Source organism: Puma concolor, chromosome E1 (assembly GCF_028749965.1).
Source record: "Puma concolor isolate L17-30 chromosome E1, mPumCon1.1.hap2, whole genome shotgun sequence".
Classification (NCBI taxonomy): domain Eukaryota; kingdom Metazoa; phylum Chordata; class Mammalia; order Carnivora; family Felidae; genus Puma; species Puma concolor.
Window position 1 is genome coordinate 63031876 of NC_141680.1, and position 27660 is coordinate 63059535.

A 27660-nucleotide genomic window follows, 5' to 3' on the forward strand; every position below is an offset into this window, starting at 1 on the left:
AATACTACATACTGAGAAAACAGAAAATAAATGTGTAATGGAGCTAGCTCCTTGAAAAGGCTTTTTAAAAAGATAAGTTCCTGGGGCGCCTGGGTGGCTCAGTTGGTTGAGCGGCCGACTTCGGCTCAGGTCACGATCTCGCAGTCCGTGAGTTCGAGCCCCGCGTCGGGCTCTGTGCTGACAGCTCAGAGCCTGGAGCCCGTTTCAGATTCTGTGTCTCACTCTCTCTCTGACCCTCCCCTGTTCATGCTCTGTCTCTCTCTGTCTCAAAAATAAATAAACGTTAAAAAAAAAATTTTTTTTTAAAGATAAATTCCTGGTAAGACTAAGGAAGAAAAAAAAAGTCAACAGAAACAACGCAATCGATGAAAACACAGTCATTACTTTAGATCCTACAGGCTTTTAAAACTTTTAGGACAGGGGCGCCTGGGTGGCGCAGTCGGTTAAGCGTCCGACTTCAGCCAGGTCACGATCTCGCCGTCCATGAGTTCGAGCCCCGCGTCGGGCTCTGGGCTGATGGCTCAGAGCCTGGAGCCTGTTTCCGATTCTGTGTCTCCCTCTCTCTCTGCCCCTCCCCCGTTCATGCTCTATCTCTCTCTGTCCCAAAAAAATAAATAAACGTTGAAAAAAAAAAAAAATGAAAAAAAAAAAAAAACTTTTAGGACAATATTACAGGCAATTTTATGCCAAATTTTCAGAAACTTAGATAAACCGGATAATTTTCTAATAAAATATCAAAAAGTGACATGCCAAAAAGAAAATCTGGATCATCTTTTAACTGTGAAAAAAACTGAATTCACACTTTAAAACCTTCCCACGAGGAAAATCCTAAACCAGGGGGTTCAGAGTTGAAATCTATTAATGGTTCAGGAAAAACTGACGTCAGTCTGACACAGACTTTTTCAGAAAGCAGAGAAATAGGGAACATCTTCCAATATATTTGAGGCCAGAATAACCGCGATCCCCAAATTTGACAACGAGCATCCTAAGAGAGAGTACAAACCAGCCTCACTCATGAACATAAACGTATTAATTCTCAAAACAACATCAGTACAGGGATGTATCACATGTTGGGTCCATTGCAGAACTTTAAGTCTATTTAACACTCAAAACCCAGCGCAAGCCTGCTGTTTGGACAAGACCATGAGCGTGTGCCCTGTCCCTCTCCTTCCTGGAAGCTGGAAGCCCAAAGCGACTCTGAGGGTGCCCAGCGGGCGGGGGCGGGGCCCGGGGCCAGGGGCGGGGGAGGGCAAGGAGCAGGGGGGCGAGGGGCGGGGGCTCAGGGGGCGCTCTGCTGCGGGTTCCTGATCTTCCTTCCTGGGTTTCCGGGCTTTGGGGCCAGAGCAGCCACAAGCCAGAAGCACCAGGAGCCCAGACGAGGGAGACTCCGCTGGTGCGGCCCATACAGACAAGGGCCCACCCTGCACCACGCGGCCTGGGAAGAGCATGTGGGGAGGATTGCAGAGAGGGGCAGCGAGAGAAAGGAATTCCTTCAGTCTGCCCACAGAGTCCCTGAGGGGCCCGCGTGGAAACCAGGCAGCATCCGGACAGCCAAAGCTTTCAGAGCTGAGCTCTGTGGGGCCAGGGAACCCGCCCAGGACTTAACTGGGCTCGGGCGGCGCCCGTGCAGGCATGGCAGAACAGCAGGGCAAAGACTCTGGAGAGTAAGCGGTCCTTCAGAGCCAGCCCAAGAGAGTGGGCCGGGATACAGACGTGCCCTGTGCCCCAGAGAGGTGGGGGGCCTGCTAACACAGAAGTGGAGCAAAACCAGTGTGGTAAGGGTCGGAGGGCCCGAGCACCAGAGTCTGAAGTTACTCATCACGCCGATAACCAGGAAGATCTCGACACAATGAGAAAAGACAACGCTGAGGGGGACACAGACGTCGGGATCACGGGGTCGTGGAATAAGCAGGCCGGATGAGGAACCGTGCGGGCTGACTCACTGTTAAAACGGTGGAAAAAGAAAAGTTTTAGAGGAATAAAAGGTACAAAGAAAACAAAACGGAAATCTTGAACTGAAATCGAAATAAAAGTCCCCCCAGTGGGCTCAGAGCAGCGCTGAGAGGACACGGGCCTGGCGAGCATGGGGACAGACGCAGGGATCACCTGCCTGAACAGCAGAGAAAACGCACTGGAAAAAGGAACAGAGCCACAGGGACCCTCGGGAAAAGAACAGAAGAAGCTAGCATTTTTGTCAGCGGAGTCCCTATGGGAAAAAAGAGCATAGAGCCGAAAAAACGCTTGAAGAAATGATGGTTGAAAACGTCCCGAATTTGGCAACAGACAATCACCTTAGATTCAATGCCAAACAGGATAGGCCAAAGAAGCGTGTGCCCAGACACATCGTCGTCAGACTTCGGGCACGAATGACAGACTCTTTTTTTTTTTTTTTTTTTTAATTTTTTTTTTTCAACGTTTATTTATTTTTGGGACAGAGAGAGACAGAGCATGAACGGGGGAGGGGCAGAGAGAGAGGGAGACACAGAATCGGAAACACGCTCCAGGCTCTGAGCCATCAGCCCAGAGCCCGACGCGGGGCTCGAACTCACGGACCGCGAGATCATGACCTGGCTGAAGTCGGACGCTTAACCGACTGCGCCACCCAGGCGCCCCGACGAATGACAGACTCTTGAAAGCTGGTGGACAGAACAGGTGTGTGGCTTGTGGGAGACAAAGGTTTGGGCAGTAGAAGGCTTCTCAGCAGGAAGTGGCACGATTATCTTAAGGGTTGAGAGCTGAGAACCGTCAACTCCTACTTTCAGACCAAAGAATAAATTCTGCAGGGACACAGGTGAAAAAGGAAAACCAGAGAGCTTGTTATCAGCACATCTGCCGTAAGAGCTGATGACAGGGAGGCTGGAACCTCGGGACTCAAGGACACACACAAAGGGCAAACGCCCAGGAGAACGTCACAGACTCTACCTTGGTTTTTTTTTTTTTTTTAATATATGAAATTTATTGTCAAATAACCTTGGTTTTTTTTTTTTTTTTTTTACTGTTTATTTTGAAAGAGAGAGAGCATGCAAGCAAGGGAGGGCAGAAAGGGGGACACAGAATCTGAAGCAGGCTCTAGACTCTGAGCTGTCAGCACAGAGCCCAATGTGGGGCTCGAACTCACGAACCATGAGATCATGACCTGAGCTGAAGTCGAACACTTAACCGACAGCCACCCAGGTGCCCCAATACTTATTTAGTTTTGAGAGAGGGGGGGAGAGAGGGGGAGAGAGAGAGACAGTGTGAGAGCAGAGGAGAGGGGCAGAGAGAGGGAGACACAGAATCAGACACAGGCTCCAGGCCCTGAGCTGTCAGCACAGAGCCCAATGGGGGGCTTGAACCCACAAACCATGAGATCATGATCTGAGCCGAAGTCAGACGCTTAACCGACAGCCACCTAGGCGCCCCTCCTCTTGAGTTTTTTAAAATTATGTTTGACAATTTGGGACACCTGGGTGGCTCAGTCGGTTGAGTGTCCAACTTTAGCTCAGGTCATGATCTCACGGCTGGTGGGTTCAAGCCCCACATCGGGCTCTGTGCTGACAGCTTGGAGCCTGGAGCCTGCTTCAGATTCCGTGTCCCTCTCTCTCTCTGCCCCTCCTTGGCTTGCATTCTGTAGCTCTTTCTCTCTCTCTCTCAAAAATAAACATTAAAAAATAATAATAATAAGTAAATAAATAAATAAACAAATAAAATTATGTTTGACAATTAAAAGCAAGAATGCTAATCCTGACTGAAGCAGTTCCCCACATAGGAGAGGTGACGTTTACGACAGCAACGCGGGGACGGGGCCTGACGGCAGGAGGATGGTGCTGACGGGAGGTGGCTGCGAGAGGTCACATGGCCGTGCTGTGATCCCCGGGGCCCAGACAGATACACTCAGAAACAACACATACATTAAAATGGAACACAAACAATGTTCGGATGACCCACAGGCACAGGAAAGAAGACACCTGGGCCAGAAAGCGGGCAGGAAGCAGCTGCTCAGATCAACACGACAATAACTGTTAAGTGTGGATGATATAAATCCTATCAGTTAAAAATATTAGCAAATGAGAAAAAAAATTAGCAAAATGGGGCTGTCTGGGTGGTTCAGTCAGTTGAGCGTCTGACTCTAGATTTCAGCTCAAGTCACGACCTCATGGCTCGTGAGATCGAGCCCCGCATCAGGCTCTGTGCTGACAGCATGAAGTGTGCTTGGGATTCTCTCTCTCTGCCTCTTCCCTGCATGTATGCACTCTCTCAAAATAAACATTAAAAAAATGAAAACCGTAACTGAAAAAAAATTTTTTGTAATTAGCAAAATGGATTTTATTATTTTTTTTTAATTTTTTTTTTCAACGTTTATTTATTTTTGGGACAGAGAGAGACAGAGCATGAACGGGGGAGGGGCAGAGAGAGAGGGAGACACAGAATCGGAAACAGGCTCCAGGCTCCGAGCCATCAGCCCAGAGCCTGACGCGGGGCTCGAACTCACGGACCGCGAGATCGTGACCTGGCTGAAGTCGGACGCTTAACCGACTGCGCCACCCAGGCGCCCCGCAAAATGGATTTTAAAAATTGACCTGCCTATATGCTGCTACAAGAAATTCATTTCAAATGTGATGCTGTAGCAAGATTCTCACACAGAGAGTCTGACACCCAGGTTTTCTTTCCGGGAAGCAACTTTATTTGTGCTAGCACTGTTCAGTTGGGTTTGTACCCGAAGAAATGAGCCCCTGAATGCCACGTGGCATAGTTTTTACATATTTTCTACTTCTTTGTCTCCCATATAAGGTAACATGCAAACACGCACTCTGATTAAGTGGTCTCATGTTACAAGGTCATGAGGGATGTTGTCATGTACACACATAGCCAGGTTACCTTGAGGTATTTGATTTTTCCTTAGGAAGGGGACTTTACCACAATATAAGGAGTTAAAAGTTAAAGGATTATAAAGATACACCAAGCAGACTCTAATCAAAAGGAAGCTGGAGTGATGTGATTAACACTAGACAGAGCAGGCTTTAGAGCACTGCACCCCTAACAGGTAAAGAGGATCATTACGTGATGCTATCAGGGCCGGTCCCCTCTTACAAACACAGAAACTCTAAACGTGTATGCAACCAACAACAAAGCTCCAAAACACAGTAAGCAAAAACTGGCAGAAGCATGATAAAAAACAACCATGTATTACAGCAGGAATAGAAAGGAACTTCCTTAATCTGGCCCTGTGCTCCAAAAAACCTTTAGCGGCTTTAAAGTCAAATGTTGAACATTTTCTCTGGAGTCAGGAAGAAAGTCAGCCATTACCAACACCATACTGGAGATTCTGACCTGGAAAAGTAATATAAGGAAAAGACATAAAAGATGCCAGCACTGGGAACGCAAGCAGGCCCCTGGCTGGAGACGAGCTGATCCGTAGGTGGAGCATCCCACTCCTTCACCTGTCTTCCTACACAGTCAGCCCCAGAAACCAGCCGGTGGGATGCGTCCATCCCCCTAGAAGGGCTCTCCACCGGGCCAGCGCCCAGCCGGGCAAGGGGGTGTCTGCGTGGCGCCAGAGCAGGGGTGGGGCAGGGAGGTGCCCACCCGGAGAGGTAAATGAGTGTAAACACTTTGAGAATGGGTGGCATGGGGACTCCTGGGTGCCGGGAAGGGTCGGGGGGGGGACCTGTAGTTTGCGATCTTTCCTTGATGCGTGCGTTTGCATTTTGTGGACTTTCTGGGAGTTTATATTTCAATTAAACCAATGTAAAACAGATGCAGAAACCAGAGTGTTTCTGGAACAAAGCATTCAACAGGACAAGACAAGGACTCTTACCAGGCACTTCGGCCAAGATGTGGACGCTGGCTTGAACGTCAGAGTGAGATGAGGACATCTTCGAAGGATCTAACACATCTTCTACCTGTCCTTCCAGGGTTTTAAATTTATGCTTCAGATTTCTGATTTCTGTTTCGAGGACCATGATGTAATCTGCCGCAAAACAACCCAATAAATACACCGGCACACGCGTTACACTCCCCTCGCCCGTCACAAGATAGGGGGTCCCTCCCGCTGTCCCACTCTTCCCCCCGCCCCGCCTCCCACACCTGCCCTGGCCCCGGTGCCCCCCTCCCCTCTGGTGCCGGGCGCGCTCCGAGGACGGCTACGCCCCTGCGCTCCCTCAGACCCACGAGCTTGTGTACACGGAAGCACGAGTCTCAGGCGTGGAGTCGTGAGCTGGTGCCCTCCGCTCAGGACCGCTCCGGGGCCCCTCTTAACGGTGCACAGGAGGGGTGGGGGGGGTAGCCCAGCTCCGTTACGGCACAGGCCCCGAGGAGAGGCCTGGTATCCGCCAGCCTGCACAGCCCGTCTCTTGGAGAACACAGTGCCCACTCCCCTCCCCATGCAAGTGGCCTCCAGGCTCCAAGTGCTAAGTACACATCCTTCCCTTCTTTCTGCCACTTTATCGATAAAAAGTTGCTGTTCTACATATAAACATGGACATAAGATCCCTTCCCTTGGAGGAGAAGCCTCTATCATACTCTGAATTCGTCAGAGCGGATGTTCATCTATGAGACTCCAAGTGAAGCATGTTTTGGACCCACTGGAGATCTGTCCCCTCCCCATTCTCCGCCCCCCCCCCCGCCCCCCCCGGCTCACCAGGAGCCGCGGCCTCAGCTGCTGCCTTTGGAAGGGGCTGTGCGGGGTCAGAGGGCTGACCCCCTGACTGCTCAGGAGGAAGAACCTGGTCGTTCAGGGTCTCCATTTCCTCCCTCATCTCCGCAACAGCGCGTCGTAAGCTTGCGTTTTGCTCCTGGAGCCTCTGGATCTCACTAGATGGAAAACTTTCACTTACTTCTTCTTCACGATGCCTTAGGAGCACCTGTCAAACACAAAAAGAAAGAAAATGGTTACAGCTACAGAAGAAGCCCACAGGCACGCCTGGTTGGCTCTGCTTGGGATTCTCTCCCCCCCGGCCTCTGCTGCCCCCCCCCCCAAAATAAATGGATAAACGTAAAAAAAAAAAAGTCCCTTAAGAAAAAAAGAAAAAACCCACGGTTTGCTGCTCGTCCATGGCTCTGCCCACCCGTCTGCCCTCCAGGCTGTGGGGACCTTCCATCTAGACTGACGGGGCGATGAAAGCCCCCTCCTTCCAGGTGTCACAAAGACAAGACTGCTGCTCGCCACCGGGAGCGCTTCCTGAGAAATCGGGGGCCCCTTTCCTTTCAGTCGCAAAGCCGTCGGCCACCCACAGGGCGGCTGCCGTGGAAAAGACACAGGAACAAGTGCCGGCAGGGAGACAGACGACGTGGGACCCTTGCCCGCCGGGAAGGTGAACGGATGCGGCGGCCTGTGGGTGAAAGACGGGGCGCCGCCGCGGAAAATCGCCTGGCGGTCCTCGAGAGATTAAGCGCAGAGGTGATTATACGACCCAGCAATTCCACTTCGAGGCGTATGCCCAGAGAACCGAAAACGTATGTCCACGTGAAAACGCGTACACGCACGTTCACGGCAGCAGTCTTCACAGCAGCCGGGGCGCGCAAACGCAAATGTCCACCGATGGACGGACGCGTGGATGAATTAAAGACGTGACACAACAGAGAGTACGAAGCCACACAGGAATGAAGTCTAGCGCGTGCTACAACACAGACCGGCCGTGAAGACGCTCCCAGTGGTGACCACGACTTCGATACGGTTGTAGGTATACATATGCTCAAGGATTTGAAGAAAAACAGGAATGTGAAAGGAAGAGGAACAGAAGATAATTTGACAAGAACCCAAAGGCCTCTGCAGAGATGAGAAAGATATTATTTGAAATAAGAAATTCACTGGAGGGGCCCCTGAGGGGCTCAGTCAGCTAAGCATCTGACTCTTGATTTCGACTCAGGTCACGATCTCACCGTTTGTGGGTTCAAGCCCCGTGTCAGGCTCTGCACTGACGAGGTGGAGCCTGTTTGGGATTCTCTCTCTCTCTCCGTCTCTCTCTTTGCCCCTCCCTTCCTCATGCTCTCTCTAAGTAAATAAACTTAAAAAAAAAAAATTCATGGGGCACCTGGGTGGCTCAGTCGGTTAAGCGTCCGACTTCGGCTCAGATCATGATCTCGCGGTCCGTGAGTTTGAGCCCCGTGTCAGGCTCTGTGCTGACAGCTCAGAGCCTGGAGCCTGCTTCAGATTCTGTGTCTCCCTCTCTCTCTGACCCTCCCCCATTCATGCTCTGTCTCTGTCTCAAAAATAAATAAACATTAAAAAAAAATTAAAAAAAAAATTCACTAGAGAAGCGGCCTAAGACCAGACGTCACAGAAGAAAGGGTCAGTGAGTGCAGATACACAGCAACAGAAAGCATTCAGCCAAGCAGAGGGGAAGGCCAAAAAGAGAGTCAACAGAGGCCTGGTGACCCTGAGAACAGCATGGAGCCGGCTCAGGGCAAGGACCCAAGAACCCAGATACAGGAGGCAGAGGACATATTGGCCAAAATATTTTCAACGTTTATTTATTTTTGAAGGAGAGAGAAAGCATGTGACAGAGAGCAAGCAGGGGAGGGACAGAGAGAGGGAGGCACAGAATCTGAAGCAGGCTCCAGGCTCCGAGCAGCCAGCACAGAGGCTGACGTTCAGCTCGAACCCATGATCCATGAGATCATGACCTGAGCCAAAGTCGGACACTTGACCGACGGAAACATCCAGGTGCCCCGGCCAAAATATTTTCAAATTTGATGAAAACAAGTCCACAGATCCAAGACGTCCACTGAAACCCAAAGCAAAATAAACACAAAGAAAATCATACCAAAAAGTACATCATAATCAACTTGCTAAAAAATCACAGATAAAGAGAAAAAAGGACCAGAAAAGCAATCCGAGGAACACAGCATATTAGGTGGCGTGCACAGGTGCAAATACGAGGTTTCTGCCAACTTCTCACAAGAGCCACCGGGAGCCCAGAGACACAGGAAGGAAAAAGCCCTACCGCCTCAGAATCCTACAGTCAGTGCCTGTGTCCTTCCAAATGACAGCGAGACAGGCCGCTACCTTTGACCACCAGGATTCACCGCAGCGGAACATGCTTCTGGCTGCAAACAACCAGAAAATCAGAAGAGTTCCAGGAAGCCAGCGTCTGCCGCCATGCCAGCACAGGACCGGGGTGCCCGACACAAGGGGGCAGGTAACTGAGCCCTGCGGCCTGGCCTGGCCTGCATGAGCCCAGGCAGGGCCCCCACCTTCAGGGATGCGCACTTACAGACCGCGCCCGCTTCCTCCCCTGCAGGGACCCCCCCCACCCAGACAGAGCCTCCTCCCTGCAGGGCCCCCCTCCCACAGACAGCGCTGGCTCCTCCCCTGCAACCCCTCCCCCTGCCTGCTGTCGCTGACCCTGCGAGCAGGCAGGTGGGCCGCCCCAGGGTGCCATGCGCGCACGCGCGTGCACCCGCGTGTGCGTGCGCGCGCACACACACACACACACACACACACACACGGTAGTTCCTCACTCTCCGGCTGGTGGCTGGCCCCCCTCTGCTTGCACCAGGAGGGCTCTGGCCAGCCCTGCGGCACCTCGCTACCCAAGAAGGTGAGCTGCTACCGAGCTCAGAGGGAGGCACCCACGTGCCTGTGCAGCCTTAGGGTGACAGGTGCCAGTCACCTCAGCAGCCGCTGGGAAGAGGAGGGCCACATGGTAAAATACACAACCATTTGCGAAGTGTCTTGAAGAATTACAATGACATGAAACATAATGATTGGAGAAATGAAAAAAAGGAATCCCAGTTATACAGCACAACACAGACTATACAGAAACAGCACGTGCACAGGGACACATACCGAGATCCAGAGAGAGCAGTAACTAGGAAAACACCAGAGGGGTGCCTGGGTGGCTCAGTCGGTTGAGCGACCGACTTCGGCTCAGGTCACGATCTCACAGTCCGTGAGTTTGAGCCCCGCGTTGGGCTCTGTGCTGACAGCTCAGAGCTTAGAGCTTGCTTTGGATTCTGTGTGTCCCTCTCTCTCTGTCCCTCCCCTGCTGATGCTCTGTCTCTTTCTCTTTCAAAAACGAATAAACATTAAAAATAATTTTTTTAATAAAAAAAATAAGAAAGAAAACACCAGAATGCCAGCACGGTGCGACCATGTGCGACCATGTGCGACCTCCGTGTCCTCAGGAGTGGTAACACGCCCCCCACGCCCCGCGAGCAGGCTCCCCTAGCTGGTGCCAGCAGCGGGCCAGGTGCTGGGTCACAGGCCCCCTTTAATGCTTCACAAAGAGCCCGCATCAGATGCAGGAACTGACCCTCGAGTTAACGAGGGGTGACCCGGCCACCACACTGTCCGTGCTGCCGCCACCTGCTCAACCCGCCACCCTGCTCCAGGCACTCGCTCGCGTCTCACAAAAGCGCCACGGAGGCCACACTGGAGCCGAGCTGGACCCCGGCTCCACCTGGTCCCCAAGGCCGCTCCCCTCAACTGAAATTGTCGAATGCCCGCAGTGGCCACACGTTCCCTCTCCTTCCAGAAGGAAGCTAGCTCTTCTACTGAGCGCGGACCCAGCTTTCCCACACCCCTTGTCGAGGCATCGAGGCCTTCGCGGGCTCTGCTCTGCACCTGCCCTGCCTTCCAGCCCCGACTCCTCCGCCCCCCCACTCACCGCTCACACTGCTGACAGGAGGGGCGACCTGTTTTCCTGCTCTCATGCCCGCCACCGCATTCCGCACCTGCTGCTGGGCAAAACCTCACAGCTGCTCCCTCGCGGGCACGACGGCAAAACCCGACGGCCCTGGCGCTGGCCTGGCCCCGCTCAAACGTCCCCTCTGCCACACGTGGGGCAGGGACCACCCTCACAGGGCCTTGGCTTCCTCATCTATGAAGTGAAATGACAGCATCAGCCCCAAAACCCCCGGGCAGCCCAGCCAGCCCCAGGTGGCACGACCTCACCTGTGATGTCGCATGGCGCCGGAGCCTCCGTGGCCCGGGCTGCGTTCTCTCCCCTGCAGCTCTGCACGGGGAGGGCCTGCCCTCTGGAGCCTGGGATTAGCACCGGGGGCGTGACTGATGCGGTCCCCGCTGAGGCCCCACGCGCACCTCCGTGCCGAGCGGTGCCAGTGGGAAGGGGCCGCCACACAGGTAAGACGCAGCCGGGCTGCACAGCGGGGACCTGACGGCTCATCCCCCCGACTTTTCCTTAGAGACCCCGCCCGCTGTCCCTGACCTCGTATTTGCCCAGGACCCGCCTCTACGCCTGCGAGGCAGCCTCGGCACCAATGTGCTGACGCCCACGAAGCGGGAGCACAGGCGCCCCGCCTCCTGCAGGGCTCGCATCCGAGGCTCATCCCACCGTGCCAGCCCGACCCGCGCACAGCTCCCACCCCCGGTCCCGGCTCTGAGACCGCGGCGGCACGCCAGCTGGCGCCTGCACACAGCCCTGGGGCACGTCCTGCCGCGTCCCGCCTGCCTCGGCTCCCGGCCCCCGACGCGGGGTCAAATGCGTGAGGGTTTGTGGACAGGAGTGAAGTGTTTTCTCGGCGTGGCTGGCGGGCTACAACCTTCTCGGCGGGACTCCCGGCGCCCAGCCCACCTCGAACACCAACCGCGGGCTGAGTGCCATCCTCGGAGGGCGCGGCCAGAGGCCCCAGGTCCCCCCCACCCCCCACCGCCACTCCGCAACCAGCACAGGCCACTGCCAGCGAGGACAGGAGCTGCGCGCTGTGCACCCTTGGCCTGGCCCACGTGCCCCCGGTGCAAGAAGGGGCCCGGTCTGCATGCGCCCCCGCCCCAGGCTGACACGGCGGGTGGGAGAGGCTGCCCCGCTGGGAAGGTCTTCCCAAGCACTTCCGAAGCTCCGTCACCCGGCACAACTGGCTGAGTGGCTTTTCATGAAGGGATGGAGGTCAGACTACTGAACAAAGGGCCCTGGGACCAGGAGGATGGGGTCTCAGGCGGGGTCAGGCCGGCACCTTCCCATGTGGGCTTTTCCCAGACCTCCCAGCAGCCTGGCGACACGGCTTCCCTCAGGGGCCCCGAGGCGAGCCCCACGACGGGCCGGGGTTCGGGGTTCGCTACGGGACACACGCCTCAGGCTGGGAGCAAACCTCGGAGACTCTGGTGAGACTCCTTCCTCCCTCTTCCAGCTTCTAGTGTTTACCAGAGAACCTTGGTGTCCCTTGGTTTGGGGCCACGTCACTCCCACCTCTGCCTGTCGGCGCGTGGCCCTCTCCCTGCGACTCTGTCTTCCACGTGATGTTCTTTTTATAAGGAGGCCGGTCATATTGGATTAGGGCCCACCCTGCTCCAGCGTGACCTCATCTGCACTGGTTACATCCACACAGACCCTATTTCCAAGTAAGGTTGCATCTCAAAGAGCTGGCGGCTAGGACTGGAGCCTGTCCCTTCGGGGCCACCATGCAAGCCACAGCATCTCAGTCAGCGTCAGGCGCTGGCCAGCTATCCGTCAGTGAGATCTGTGTGGGGAGAAAACGGCCACGGCTGTATGTCAGGTGGCTCAGACACCACGGGTGAAGCTGCGTGTCTCTGGGATAAAGTCTAACCTGTTAGTTCTGCCCTCCCCGGAGAGACCCAGGCTTCAGTCACAAAAGAGCCCTTTGCTGCACCCTGAGATATCCTCCTGGAGGTCTGATGACACGCTGAATTCTCCAAAGTCAGCACCAAAACCGACAAAGCTAGCAGGACAGGAAGCCTTATTTACAACTTTTAAAATGAGGAAGTGATCTGGCTCTGGGGCCAGCGACGTGGCAGGAAGGACACCGGTGTCCCCGCCACCCACTGATCCTTCCCCACGGGCCTTCCCACCCTGTGATGCCGAGGACTGAAGAAACCTCCGCCTCCAGCACCACGTTCTCTCTGGGGCAGAGGCTCCTGCCCAGACGCCCACACAGACACGGGATCCGTTTCCTGCGTTCTGACAATTCGCACGAGTGACCATGACAGAATCATCAAATGTCCCCTCTGACTCTGTGCTAGAACCTAAAACCCTTGAGACAAGTAGAGGTTCTGGCTTCTGCACACAGGTCAGGACAAGTTACTGATACCCTTTTGCTTTAGTGATCTCTGTACCCAGTGTGGGGTTCGAACTCATGACCCTGAGGTCAAGAGCTGCACCCTCCACCGACTGAGCCAGCCAGGTGCCCCAAATTACCAACATCTTAACACCGGTCAGAAGCCGGGTCTGCAGACATGTGGCCACTGCATCATCTTAGAGCAAACCTTGCCCACCCGGGTCCCTATGACCAGCTAGAAGTCCAAGCAGCTGCTGCCTTTGGGGCGAGCAGGGGGCCAACAGGAAGGGGTGCGGCCAACTTTCCAGGGTGACAGACATGCTCTGCATTTTGTTGGAGGGCTGGGCCCATGGGTCCTTCACGTCAAACTCACTGACCTGTGCCCTGAAGGTCTGTGCATTTCGCTGCATATAAAGCAAGAAACAAGAACTCTTCACAGGCCTGGAGGAGTCTCCCCCTACCAGCCCCTCCTGCTCTCGCCGCCCCAGCCTCAGGCTGCCCCTGCCCCCCGACCATGGCCCTCGGGCATCCGGGCTCGCAGCCCAGCTCCGCTCCTTGCAAACTGTTACGCGGGGTCCCTGCGTCTCTGGGGCTGCGGCACCGGCCTTAGCGTCAGAGGACCCAGGGCCACAGACGAGGCTCTCGGGCAGACCTGGCACAGAGAGGCACTCGGGCAGCACCCAGATGGCGGAGATGGCGGCACACGGCGACCTGCCGCGACAGCTCCGCGGATAAAACACGACCTCACGCTAGGCGTCTGCGTGGTGTGATGTCTGAAGGCGGGGTCTGAGATTTCAACGTGGGGTCCGCTTGAAATCTGGACTCTGAGTCCAGAGTCACCTCAGCTCCTTCAGGTGTCAGACTGGCCCCCGTTGTGCCGACACCTGAGGAGACTTGGTGCCGCTGGGACCTCTCTCCCACCACCACGGCTGGGGGGGCGGGGGAGGCGCAGGAGCGGGCTGGGGAGCGGCGTCCCCGGGGGAGGCTCAGGGCGGGGGGCGGCCGTGCCGACCCGCACCTCCTTCTCAGGAAGAAGCCCGCGCGTCCTCAACGCCTGCACGGCCTGGTCTCTCTCAAGGGTCAAGGCCTTCAGCACCACCTCCTGGTCACACAGCGTCCGCTCTGTCTCCTGGAGCTTGGCAGCAACCTGGGGAGACATGTGGGAGTCGGTTCGTGTCGGAAGTTATGAGGCTCCCGGGAGCAGAGAGCAGGCGCATGAGGGAGCGGCCCCCCCGGCCCAGGACCAGGCGGCGGTCGGGGCTGGCCGCGCGGCAGCATCAGGCTCGGGGTGCGGCCCTTTCCGCCCGGTCCCCTGTGCACAGGGGGCAGGGATCCTCCTGGCACTGTTTTCTTAATGGGAAACAGGCTAACGCAATAAAAAATAAAACAGCCGGGGGTGCCTGGGTGGCTTAGTCTGTTGAGCGACTGACTTGATTTCAGCTCAGGTCACGATCACATGGTTTGTGGGTCTGAGCCTCGTGTTGGGCTCTGAGCTGACAGCTCAGAGCCTGGAGCCTACTTAGGATTCTGTCTCTCTCTCTCTCTCTGCCCGTTCCCTGCTCACGTGCATTCACTCTCTCGAAAAGAAACAAATGGGTAAAAGGCTGGTGGGCAGGACAGGGACACCTTCCGCTGAATTTTTGTTGTAAGTCAAACTGCTCGGCGGGGTTCGCGAGCCCAGAGCCGCCTCCCCGCCCCCCCCCCCCCCCACTGGTGCCACAGCGCAGGAGGGAGTGCGAGGGCCACGCGGGGCACAGACCTGGTCCCGCGCGGCAGTCAGAGCCTGCAGCAAGTCCTCAGACGCGCGGTAGTGGTCCCTCTCGCGACTGTCACAGCGGTGTCGCCAGTCCAGCTCCAGCTGCACCTTGTCGCGCTGCAGGCACTGTTCCCGCTCCGCCGCCGCCAGCAGCTGCTGCTTATACCTGCGGGGACGCCGACGTCCTCCTGAGGCCCGTCCCGTCGCACGCGAAAAGCAAAGGTGTGTGGCAGGTGGCAGAGCGCGGGGAGGCACCACCGCCCGCACTCGGGCCCCTCCCGGGCCCCCGCTGGGCCGGCCCGTGTTGGCCCGCGCTTGCTGACACGCGACGGTCTCACGGCACGGCAGCCGGGACGAGTCTCTGCCGTGTAGACACGGAGGATAAGTGGAGTCTACGGGCAGCCTCGGGGTCAGAGCCGGGCAGACAGCAGGGACGCCCGGGAACCGAGGAGACCAGCACCACAGAAGATCAACCTCAAGAAAGAGAAGAACCAAGAAAGAGAAGGGAAGAAATGAACAAACTTGAGGAAAAGCACGAAAGCTGCTTCCACTGGAGAAGGTGCGAGGGTCTCGGAGCTGCGGAGAGCGACCCTGGAGAGCTCGGGGGCGTGTGCAGCACAGAGCACACGGAGTCGCAAGGCCAGAGAGAGAGACCCCCGAAAGCCAGCAGCCCCACGTCCACGGAACGCGGGTCTGCAGAGGTCCCAGCGGAGGGGACACAGGAGCAAACCCGGCGCCATGGGGGCACGCGCGTCCTTGGGCTGGAACGGGGCAGCGCACGCCGTGTGCAGTGGGCACTGGGGGGGGGGGGGGGAGCAAACTTGAGGGTGAGAGAGCGAGCGCCAGCCCGGCCCTGGACTTCTCGCCCGCCGCGCGGTGGGGGCCTCTGCACACGTCTCCCGAGTGTGACCGGGTCGTGAGCGCGGGGGACAGGCGGCCCCTGTTTAGTGAGGCCCTGGAAGACCCCGTCCTGCCCGCTGCAGGGGGGCTCCTGCCGGCCTTGCAGAAGCAGCCGCGGGCCCCGACGGTCGGGACCTGAGGGCGCCGTGTGCAGGCTCTGTGCCGCCACCGGCTGCGGCCGGAACAGAAGGCAGCGCGGGCGGGAGGAAGCAGACAAGCCCCGACGCTCTCCGCACAAGGGCACCACATCCGACCAGCGGGCCTGGCGAGAGGCGCAAGGAAGTGAGAACGGCCCGGAAACAAGAGGGATGGGACCGCGTCGTGAATATGATCGGGGACAGAAAGCAACCACACACGTAAGACGGAGAAAGGTGAAAATGAAAACTCCTCAGCCTCAGTGGGCCGATCACACACGGCAGCGAGAAAGGCCGCTGACCGAGGGGATGCTAACGCATGGGCACCTGGGACTCCCAGGAGAAAGGGGGCAAGCAGAGAAAGGCCGGTGGAAACCGCGGCAGGCGACGCACGCAGAACCTCACCTACATACACGAACAATCAAATCACCACAAACCAACGATGAAGGGAAAAACACGAATCAGGAGGAAAAGGCACAACACGTGTGGAGGAACAAAGGGTGCCTGCGGAACCCTCCTGAGAAACAACGAGTGCCAGGAGAGAACAAGTCGTCTTCAACGGGAAGAAAACACCACCAGCCTGGAATTTTCCATCGAGTAATAACACGCTTCAGAAAGAGAAGGCAAAGAAATTCGGACAAACGGGCTGAGTGCAAGGCTGCGCTGGGAGGGGCGTCAAAGGACGTCTGGGGGCTGAAGAAAGATTACACCTTATGGAAACTTTGAACTTGACTTTTCTCTAATTTCACTGTTTTTTTTTTTAATTTTTAAAAATTTTTTATTTTTGAGAGAGAGCACGTGAGCAGGGGAGGGGCAGAGAGAGAGACAGAGACAGAGAGAGAGAGAGAGACAGAGAGAGAGAGAGAGAGAGAGAGAGAGAGAGAGAGAGAATCCCAAGCAGGCTCTGTGCTGTCAGCAGAGAGCCCAAAGTGGGGCTCAAACTCACAAACCACAAGATCGTGACCTGAGACGAAACCAAGAGTCAGACACTTAAACTACTGAGCCACCCAGGTGCCCCTAAATTTGATTTTTAAAAAATGAAAAGCCATCAGAAATAAATATTGGAAAAAGCATAAAGCTTTTCTTTCAATTTTTGTCTTTAATTAAAAGACATTATCGGATCAAAGCAACAAAAACAACGTAACTATATATGTACACAAAAGTAAAATGTTCGACAACAGCAAAGGAGAGTGAAGAGAAACAGGAGGTTGTAAGGATTTTATATTACGTACAAAGAGCTAGACGTTATTAACGGCAAACCATGCATTCTGGGAATCTTAAAACAACCATGAAATAAATAAAAAAGTTTATATAAGACAACGGTGGAAATAAAATGGAATCCTAAAAAACACTCAACTGTTTATCCATTTATTTATTTTTAAATTTATTTGTTTATTTTTGAGAGAGAGAGAGAGGAGGGAACGAACAGGGGAGGGGCAGAGAGAGAGGGAGAGACAGACTCCCAAGCCAGCTCCCCACTATCAGCTCAGAGCCTGATGCGGGGCTTAAACTCACAAACTGTGAGATCATGACCTGAGCTGAAACCGAGAGCTGGACGTTTAAACAACTGAGCCAGCCAGGCACCGCCTGGACTGAGTTTTTAAAAGGCAGAGAAATTAAGGAACAAAAAATACGAGGAAAATACAAAACCAACTGCAGGTTGGCGATTTAAACCCAAACACATCAATCCTGGCATTAAATTAAATGATCTAAACGGTCCAGTGAACGGGCAGAGCTGTCAGGGGAGACAGGAAAAGCAAGACACAGCACGCGCGATCGGTAAGAAATGCACTTGACCTCAGCACAAGTCAGAGTCAGTGCGTGGAAGGGTGTGCACGCAAACACCAGGCAGGAAGCACCCAAGTGGCCGTGCTGACATCAGACACAGCAGACAAGCAAGGAGGAGGACTATCCAGAATAAAGACAGCTGCATCCTGCTAATCGAGGGGCAGTCACCAAGAAGCCACAGCAACCCAGGACGCCTGGCTGGCTCAGTCAGAAAAGCGTGCAGCTCCTGATATCGGGGTCAGGAGTTTGAGCCCCACGCTGGGTGCAGAGATCACTTACACCAGTAAAATAAGATAAAATAAAATAAATAAAAGAAGCCATAACAATCCTCAATGCAAATGCGTTAATAGAAGACTTCGTGACTGGGGCGCCTGGGTGGTTGAGCGTCCGACTCTTGACCTCGGCTCACGTCACGATCTCACGGTTCGTGAGTTCAAGCCCCATGTCGGGCTCTGTGCTGTCAGTGTGGAGCCTGCTCGGGATTCCCCGTCTCCCCCCTCTCTCTGCCCCTCCTCCCCCTTTCGTGCTCTCTCTCAAAAGAAACAGACTTAAAGAAAAGACCGATACAACTGATACGCCTCCAGCCAGACGGATCCAAAACAAGAGTGGACGTTACCGCAGATTCTGCACACGTCAGAGACGAAACACACAAACACGATACACAATTTTATGCCACTGAAGTCAACCATTCGACGAGATGGGCAAACTCACTGAAAGACACCAATTCCCCAAACTGAGACAGAACAGAAAACCTGCAATAAATGTCCAAATAAATACCACGGGAAGCCAGATGCTGCATGACTCCGTTGAGACGGAATCGCGGGCGGGGCAGAAGGGCCGCGCAGCGGCGGGGCCGGCGCAGGTGGGCGGCGGCCGCGAGGCGTGAGGACATGCCGGACGGCGGGAAGGTTTCGGGTCCTGACTACAGGCCTGCTTGACAGGTGTTCACGCTGGTCAGGACTCCAACCGCACGGCTGAAACGAGTTTCCTCATATCTAAGTTATTCCTCAAGAAAGAGAACGTGACCCTCACTCCAGCGTTCATCCACTGGATGAGAGGAGACGGGGGTGGGACAGGACACACGAAGAGGTGCTTCCCCACACAGGACGGGGCAGGAGAGCTGCCGCGGCACCGGCTCCAGATGCGACACCACCTCCGGGGAAAGGCCTCCGCTGGCCGCCCCCCATCAGCCCATCCTGCTGGCTCTCCCTTCTCACAACCAGACACTCCCCTTCTCTGTCCTGTTTCTCGCCTTTTCCCCACAATCGGATGTGAGGCCAGGGCCTCGACTCCGTTCCCTCCTGTACCCTCAGCACCGAGAATGGCACCCGGCCCCCACGGGGCGCGCAGTGAGAAGAGCATCTCGGGAACGTCCCCGGGGGCAGTCACCTTCCGACGTCCTGCTGGCACCTGGCCAGCTGTGCCTTGAGCTCCACTGCCTCTTCCTGCAGCGCCTGAATCCGAAGGTCCTTGGAGATCAGGTCCTTGGACAGCTGGGCGACCTGGGCATCCCAGCCCGATTTTAGAGCCGACGCCTCTTCACGAAGTCTGCACGAAGGAGGGAAGCTCTGTGAACGTGGGCGTGGAGCTCACTCGCTTGCTCGCTCAAGCTTTCCTGTACACGGCGCCCCGAGCACACAGGCTCACACGCACGTGCGGCCCTCAAAGGGCACGCTGCACACCGGAGTCTCTTCCACGTCAGGGTGGAGACCTCCTTGCCTAGATTAGGAAACGGTCCCACGCGAGACGTATCCACCATCCATGCCACCCACCCAGCCGTCGACTGAGCACCTACAACGCGCCAGGTCCGTGCCAGACGTGCAGGGAAAGGCGAGCCACGGAGGCTGGCGGAGCCCGCGGTCTTGAGGTGGTGCCGTGTGGCTCACCTGGGCCACGCCGCACGCAGCCCCTCAACATGGAGATGCTCACTACAGGTTTTCAAACTGAACAGTAAAACAAGGTTGTATAGGAACCCCTACGCCACCTAGTAGAATCACTACACTTGGATAAATATCCCAAAAAGAAAAACCTTAGAGACGACACCTAGAGATACTAACTAGCTAGGGAAGCGACAGTCTTGACGCACAAAAGGCCGCCTGCTGTGTGTTGACCCCGTTTGTGGCCCTGGCCCATTTCCTTCCCCATCCTTACGGGGAAAGGCACAGAACCCACACCTCCAGAGGAAATCAAGGCTGACCAGTGGACATCAAGATTCCGCGGGCTGTACCACTAACCTGCCTGGAAACAGCATGGAATAAATCTGGAGTCACAGACATTCTCAAAGGAGTAAGAAAGGCTGTCGAGTACAGAGTTTCCAGCGCCATTCTTAGCCACAGGAAAAAGTCCGTTTTTCTTCACATACGTTGAACAAATTATTTCTAGTACAATCCGTACAAACTCATATTGACCTCTTACCTGAGACAACCTGTCCTAAGATCACAAAGGGCTGCTAAAAGTTGGAAACCAGTTAAGACACCTGCAGGTGACAGGAGAGGAGGGCTCGGCCCCAAGGCCAAGCTCTGGAGGGCGCCCCTCGGTGTGCGCTACCCTGGAGCCGCATCCCCGCGGGATCTGGGCCTCGGCACCGAGTGTCTGACGTGACGGGGGACGTAAGCGATCTCCTCCGGCTACGCTGTCGGCCACATGTCACGGAGAAGCTGGATGGACACAGAACACCCGGGACCCGATCTGGATTTCTAAAGTGAAACTGTGCTCATCACCTACCCACCAGCAACTTTATTCTAAGGGGCAATGGATGCCAGCCAGCAGGTAAACCGGTCACCAGGGCTTTTTCTGACTTTCCAGGTGGGAAACAGAGCAGCTGGCCGCCCGGGAAGTCACCTGCCCAGGCCTCAAACAACATCAAGAGGCACGTCCTGTATGGACTTCCTCTTCTTCTCCCTGACGCTGCTCCTACCAAGTCCGTGTGTGTGTCGGGCCTCCCGAACCGCGAGAGAAGTCGCCAGAACTCTGGAACTATGTTTTTATCTCTTCTCAGTTTCCAGCGAACACCCACCATGTTATCTGAATACCGCGAGGGTTCTGCTGCTCTCCCGAATGTGATCCTGGTTGGTGCTCCAACGTGCCAAGAGCAACCCAGCCCCGTGAGGTCCCCACTCTGGAACTGTGAGGATCCACCCTTCCAGGTCCTGGACCCCCGCAGTCAAGCACTCAGGCCCGTGCTGTTCAACATGGGGCCACGGGCCACACACAGCTCCCGAGCACATGGCTGGTCCAAACCGAGATGTGGCTTCAAAATTTAGCACCAAAACAATACAAAATATCTCAGTAATAATTTTTGTCAGGTAAAAAATGATTAGTTTTTATACTGATTACTTGTTAATGCTGTGCAACACAACAGTATCTTGGATGCACTGGGTTAAATAATTTCCTCTATCTCTTTGCGCCTTAACCGTGGGCCCTGGAAGTGGCACGGCCTGTGTGGCCTGCCGTGTGTCTCTATCGTGGGTTGTTACATGGCGGCACAGGGCGTGATCGGGTTCTCTCAAAGCCACCTTGTGGGGGGCGCCTGGGTGGCGCAGTCGGTTAGGCGTCCGACTTCAGCCAGGTCACGATCTCGCGGTCGGTGAGTTTGAGCCCCGCGTCAGGCTCTGGGCTGATGGCTCAGAGCCTGGAGCCTGTTTCCGATTCTGTGTCTCCCTCTCTCTCTGCCCCTCCCCCGTTCATGCTCTGTCTCTCTCTGTCCCAAAAATAAATAAACGTTGAAAAAAAAATTAAAAAAAAAAAAAAAAAAGCCACCTTGGGGCCGCTGCTTCTCGACTGTGGCGTTCATCATCACAAATAGGCCGGACGAAGTAACAAGCCCAAAATACGGGCTGTTTTTGTTGCTGGTTTTCAAACAGCCTTTGTCTCAGTATGAAAGGGCAGGGACTGTCCCGGGCAGCGTGGTCCCAGGCAGCACTGGGCCACAGCACACTCCCTGGGTCGCACGGAGGAACACAAGGAGGGACACACGGCAAGGCGAGTGCAGGCAGAAGGAGGCCGGCCCACGGCCTCCACGCGAGGCAGCGCTGTAGATCCCGACAGCGGCCACGTGAAGGGCCCGGCAGAGCCCTCCCAGCAGGAGGGACAGCGGGAACACATTTGCCCATCACACTGTCCCTTCTGCTTCTCCAACTACTGCTGCGTGCATTGAACAGATCAAACAACAAGACCACACGCTCCACCCAAGGAAACCTTCCTGGATAAGCTCTGACTTCCCTGTATTCTGTGGTTGTCAGAGCCATCGTCCTCCAAAATGGAAATGTAACTCGGCAGAGCCAGAAACATTTCCCAGACAGACAGGAAAAGCCAGTTGCTAAGGAAGGTGAACCCTAGAAATGACCGATTTAGCTGTCTTAACCATCGTCAGTAAACACAGCCTCTTCCTCAGTGGCAGCCAGGAGACTGAGTCCAGTTCCAATGGTCCCGTGTGCACACACGCCGGCCTGGACACTGTGCACAGGCGAACACGACTGCTTACGTGGCGTGACTTGGCTTAGATGCTGGAGAGAAAAATGGGTTTAAGAAGAAACCAGTTGACGGAGAAATTAGAATCTTTGTGCAAAGCAGCGCATCCGCTGTGGAAAACGGGGTGGTGGTTCCTCAGAAAGTTAAATGCAGAATTACCATGTAGCAATTGACCTTCTGGTATATCCCCAAAACAATTCTAAGAAGAGACCTGAATAGACATTTGCACACCCACGATCACAGCAGCACTATTCACAATAGCTAAAACGTGGAAATGAGCCAAATGTCCGTTGACAGATGGCCGGAAAAAGAAACTATGATCCCATCCACACAACGGAATATTACTCAGCCATGAAAAAGAAGGGAATCTTTGGGGCTCCTGGGTGGCTCAGTTGAGTGTCTGACTCTTGATTTTGGCTCAGGTCATGATCCGAGGCTCATGGGATCCAGCTAAGCATGGAGCCTGCTTAAGATTCTCTCTCCCTCTGCCCCTCTCCCCTGCTCATGCTCTCGAAAGTAAAAAAAAAAAAAAAAAAAGGAAGGGACTCCTATCAGAGGCTACAACATGAACGGACCTTGAAGACATCTTGGCAAGTGGAATGATCCAGTCACAAAAAGGCAGGTACTACAGGATCCCACTCATATGGGGGACCTGCAGGAGTCAAGTTCACAGAGACAGAGAGGAGATGGTAGGCCCCAGGGCAGGGGGAGGGGGGAGCTGGGGTTTAGCGGGGACAGCGTCCACTTTCCGAGACACAGTCTGGAGATGGACGGCGGTGGAGGCTACACACAAGAACGCGGGTGTGCTCCGTGCCCGCAAACTGTGGCTTCAAGTGGTTAGGACGGAAAATTTTATGTTGTGTGTATTTTACCACAATGACTGCATACATAGCAACGACACCATTTCAAAAAAAGAAAAGGACGAGAAACGGTGGAAGACAACAACCAGAGAGCCCCAGGAACGCGCCCAGGCCCGCCCGCCCACACTCACTTGTCCATGGCGGCGTCCTTCTCCTTCAAGGCCCCCGCCTGCCTCCGCTCTGCCCTGCGGAGCTGCAGCTCGAGGCTGTCGCCGTGGGCCTGCAACTCCAGCGCCCTGGCCTCCAGCGCCTGCAGCTGCTCCACGTGGGCACCCTTCACAGCCACCAGCACCGCGTCCTTCTCCCTGGCCAGGTGGTCCAGCGCCTCGTGCCTGAAACACAAGCAGGGGCCCCGGCAGCTGGCGTGGGCCCCGCTCCAGTCCCCAGGCACCTCGCCCGCGGTTTCCTCGCTCCTGCTCGTACCCTGGACCTGGGGCTGTCGTGCTCATGTCCTCAGCCAAGGAAGCTCCAGCCCCCCAGCCGTGTGGGAAGCTCCGGCCCCCCAGCCGTGTGGACACTCGCCGGGTAGACACTGGCTGAGAAGCCCCTGGCCCGACTCTGGAGCTCAGCACCCCCGGAAGAAAAGCCCCGGAAGCCGGGGCTCCGGCAAAGCAGCATCACTAGCACCCTCACCGGTTTTCCTAGCAGCCCCTGAAGGTGGGACGTGGCCGTCACTCTCCATCAGTCCAGGACCCGGATGCCTTCCCTGCGACTGGGGACCGGGGGACGGCGGCCGCTTCTGTCTCTGCTGGGAGACGCCAAACTTACCAGAACTCCATCACCGGAACAGACGCCCGTCTTGACCCCACACCAAATTGGCAGGTGTCGTGTGCACATCTGACTGGCAACGCTCAGCCCTTTCTATGCTTTTATTCCACTGGGTTTCAGTAAAAAGTCGAAAGCCCCAGAAATATCATTCTAGTGGTTTCTTTTAGATTCCACCAGCATCTCCCGGTGAAATGGTGAAGCCTTTCTGTCAGGTCACATTATGTGCTTTTCGTTCTAACTACAATCAAGCCTCATCTTACCCACCGTGCAACCTGGTCAGGATTTTCTACCTTCCATCGGCAAAGACGCAGACACACGCTGGCCGCTGTGCCTGTTACTTTCTGGCAGCACATGCCCTTCTCTGCGTCAAACCGGGAAAGTCCGATCGTGGCGGCTGGCGAAATGAGTAGTCATTTCCAACCGCGCCGCGTGGTGGTGGTTACTCCTTCCGTCGCCGCGGCCCCACCTGCCGCCTGGGACGCCGCATCACCCCACGGCAGGTTCCGAGGCGAAGCATCCGCGTGTGCCGACAACGCGCTTTAAAATGTGCCAAGTAAGGGGCGCCTGGGTGGCTCAGTCGGTTAAGCGGCCGACTTCGGCTCAGGTCACGATCTCATGGTCCGTGAGTTCAAGCCCCGCGTCGGGCTCTGTGCTGACGGCTCAGAGCCTGGAGCCTGCTTCCCGTTCTGTGTCTCCCTCTCTCTCTGCCCCTCCCCCGTTCATGCTCTGTCTCTCTCTGTCTCAAAAATAAATAAACGTTAAAAAAAAAAAAAAAATTAAAAAAAAAAATGTGCCAAGTACACTAGCGCGAATTTGTCTTCGTCTGGACCGCTTTAGGACATGACATTTTACGAGGTGTGTCCTAGAATTCTCGGTGTTTCAATGACACTCCTCCAAACACCGACAAATTCACTTGCTTGGACTGAAAAATGAAGAGATACGGTCTCGCAGAGCCGCCTGACCAGCTAATGGTTTCACGGCGAAGGTGGGTTTTGCTGTTTAGGTGGCCTGGTGAACGTTCTCCCTAAATCTGCAAGCTTGAGGTCTTAGAGAGAAATGGTAAAGCTTGAGACAAAATAAAAACCATCCTACTGTGTAAACATCGTGTTGGCAAACGTGCTCGAGTCACAACGTCCCAGCTTCCCAGACACAAAGTGTCGCTGAGTGGAAAGACACCTGGTCTATGGAACGGTCACAGAGTAAGTCTTAAAAAAGCCTCTTATCTAAGCTTCTGGAAACAGAGAACGTGGACGGTCCTGCTGACCATACGCAGACACGTGGCCAGCCACAGACGTGGAGGCGCTGCCACATGAGCAGCAGACACAGGACACGACACCATTCCGGACGAGAAGCCAGCAGGTGGATCCAGGCACGTAACCGGAAGGCGCTCAGAGCCCAGGAGATGCGGCAGAGAACCCACCTAGCTGCCCCCTGGCCGTGAGCGTGACGAGGTGGCCAGCCCCCACACAGTCTGCTTGCAAACTGAAGTGGGGACGTCTTGCCTCCTGAGAGGGGCGTTCCTAAGGAGACTTTACAGTTTACTTAGTAATTACTGACTTTTATGGTATGTTGTTTTGTAAAGTACGTCCTATCATAAGACCTGCACTTAGAACCCTCTCAGAACACCTAAAGCCTGGTGACCCCAGTCAATGTCGTTTTCAGTTTACGTAAATCTACACATTGTTGTTAGAGGTGACGGAGTGCAAATTTCTGAAGGGCAAAAAAATTCATTATATTCGGACAAAGGTCCTGAGGAAGTCAGGTAAAAATGGGAGTTCGGGCAGAAGAAAAAGGAAAGTTATACGTAAGGCTGGTTCACGTACTTTTAAGTCAATGGTAGGGATTGTTTCGATACGTTTTAAACAGTAACCAAACAGTTTTACTTCTTGTTTTTTCAAGAGATTTTATCTTCAAGTCATCTCTTCCCCCAGTGTGGGGCTCGAACTCACCACCCTGAGACCAAGAGCTGCACACTCCACGGAGGGAGCCAGCCAGGTGCTCCTGAACACTTCTACCTCTTGATGCCAACAGTTCTGATACGCTAAAGATTAGGGGCGCCTGGGGGGCTCAGCCAGTTAAGTGTCTGGCTTCGGCTCAGGTCACGATCTCACGGTTTGTGGGTTCCGGTCCCGCCATTGGCCTCTGTGCTGACAGCTCGGAGCCTGGGGCCTGCCTCGGATTCTGTGTCTCCCCCTCTCTGCCCCTCCCCTGCTCGCACTCTGTCTCTCTCTCAGAGATAACTTTTTTTAATTATATTCATTTTTTTAAATTATTTCAATTTATGATTCAAAAGACTCTGAAGGTGCCAAATTCTTCCACGGCCGCCCAAGCCGAAGGCCAGTGGCCACAGCGCGCCAAGCGAGAGGGCCTAGCACTCCCGGCCTACGGGTTCAAGCAAGGCCACGTTCTGCAGTGCCTGTGGCACCCACACGCCACCAGCGGGAGCGCACAAGTGAGGCCCACCCTCTGAGTCGTGTGCGCAAGGCCCGGGCCGAGGTGGATACGGGTCGATGGTGTCTGGAAGGCAGCTCCCAGCTCAGGAGGCTCCAACTCCGGGTGAAAACGGGCAGCACACGGGCTGTAAAGCTCTTCTCCTCTGCGAGCACGTGCTGCACAAACACCACGGCCACATGAATGCCCCCGGGTCGCCCTTGCTCCACGGCCCCCCGCGTTCTCGCCCCCGACTAGCTTCCCCATTGCCACACGCGTGCGTCACATGCAGTCTCGTGCCGCTTCTCCGGAAAAGGGAACGGGAGGCAGTCCCGCGGCAGCCGGACGGCCTGACCCACGCTGCCCCCTCGGGCTCGCCCGGGCTGCTCCCGAGGGCACGGGCTCGCCCAGAAGCCTCGTGCCTTCTCCGCGCCCTCCTCGTCCTGCTGGCCTCACACGCCTCAGCCTGGGCGGGCCACCAAGCGCGTCGTTAGGGTCGCTGCCCCAGGGGGCCCGCCGCCTACCCACTGGGCCACCCCGACACCCGGCAGGCAGCGGGGGGCACACGGCCCACACCGAGGTAAGCGATCAGCGTTTCGGCAGGAAGAGGGGGCTCCTGAGAAGCCAGAGGGCACGGGGCCGCAAGGAAAACGAGAGGCGCCCTTATCGCTACAGTGACGTTTGTTGCTGCAACCTACAATTAACAAACTGGCCGATACGACTTTTAAGTTTAAAAGTTTTCAAACGCCAAAAAGCCTGAGCACCACTGAGAAAATCCCGAGCGGTGAGTTCAAAGGCCAGACGGCCCAGGTTGACGGCAGCCTCCGCCTGGACCCAACCCCGCGCGCCAGGGCGGACACTCACTTCCTCCTGAACGCCTCCTCCTCCTTCTTCCTGGCCTGCTGCTCCGAGTGAAGTTGGCCTTCTAAGTCCTTGATCCTGAGGCCGAGGAAACGTTAGCGGGTAAAGCAGAGGCCCCCCCCCCCCCGCCCCCCCGCGGGCCCAGCCCCAGGAGGCAGGCGTGGCTCCACACCGTGTGTCCTTGGCCGCCGCCAGGTCCCTGAGCTCTTGCCCGCCGCGCTGCAGCTGGTCCCGCAGCTCTGAGTTCGCGGCCTCGGCGCTCCGCAGCGACTCCGCGGCCTGTGCCGCAGCTTCCTTCAGAGCCGCGAGCTCCTTGTCCAACAGTTTAACCTTCGAGGGAGAGAGAATTCAAAATGAGGCTGATACTGGAACAACCTGAGGAAAGAGAAGAAACCTTACAATCCAAGAGGCGACAAAACCGCGAGGCCGTGCTCACGCGTGAGGAGCGCGCAGCGAATGTGCGGGGCAGCGCGGCCACCTGGGCGGGCCCGCGGCCCACTGGCGCCGGCACAGCGCTACGATTGCACCTGGCTTCCTGCCTCATCGGTGAATACTAAACACTCGAATCCAGCACTTAGGTGGAGAGTGGAAGACCGCGCTCCCCACACGCTCCATCTTACAAGAACCTTGCGGGGCCTCGGTTTCCTCAGCCGTAAGCTGCGGGTGACGTAAAGGCTGCAGCGCCCCGATCAGCTGGTGTGTGTCCGCTGCGGCCTGTGTAACAGCCCCGCAGGGCAGA

The 27660-nt window shown here is 55.6% G+C and overlaps 1 protein-coding gene across 2 annotated transcripts in view; it reads right to left on the bottom strand.

The window, feature by feature from the left end:
* Positions 1-27660, bottom strand: part of CCDC57 (coiled-coil domain containing 57) — a 104634-nt gene that overhangs the window by 55155 nt on the left and 21819 nt on the right. For both annotated transcript variants that reach the window (XM_086688294.1, XM_086688295.1), the window contains 8 exons: positions 27094-27251; positions 26925-26999; positions 22994-23194; positions 18922-19080; positions 14714-14876; positions 13973-14101; positions 6620-6842; positions 5798-5950 (listed from right to left, as the gene is read on the bottom strand). In XM_086688294.1, coding sequence (XP_086544420.1) covers positions 5798-5950; positions 6620-6842; positions 13973-14101; positions 14714-14876; positions 18922-19080; positions 22994-23194; positions 26925-26999; positions 27094-27251 — 1261 coding nt within the window. The remainder of the gene's footprint in view (positions 1-5797; positions 5951-6619; positions 6843-13972; positions 14102-14713; positions 14877-18921; positions 19081-22993; positions 23195-26924; positions 27000-27093; positions 27252-27660) is intronic.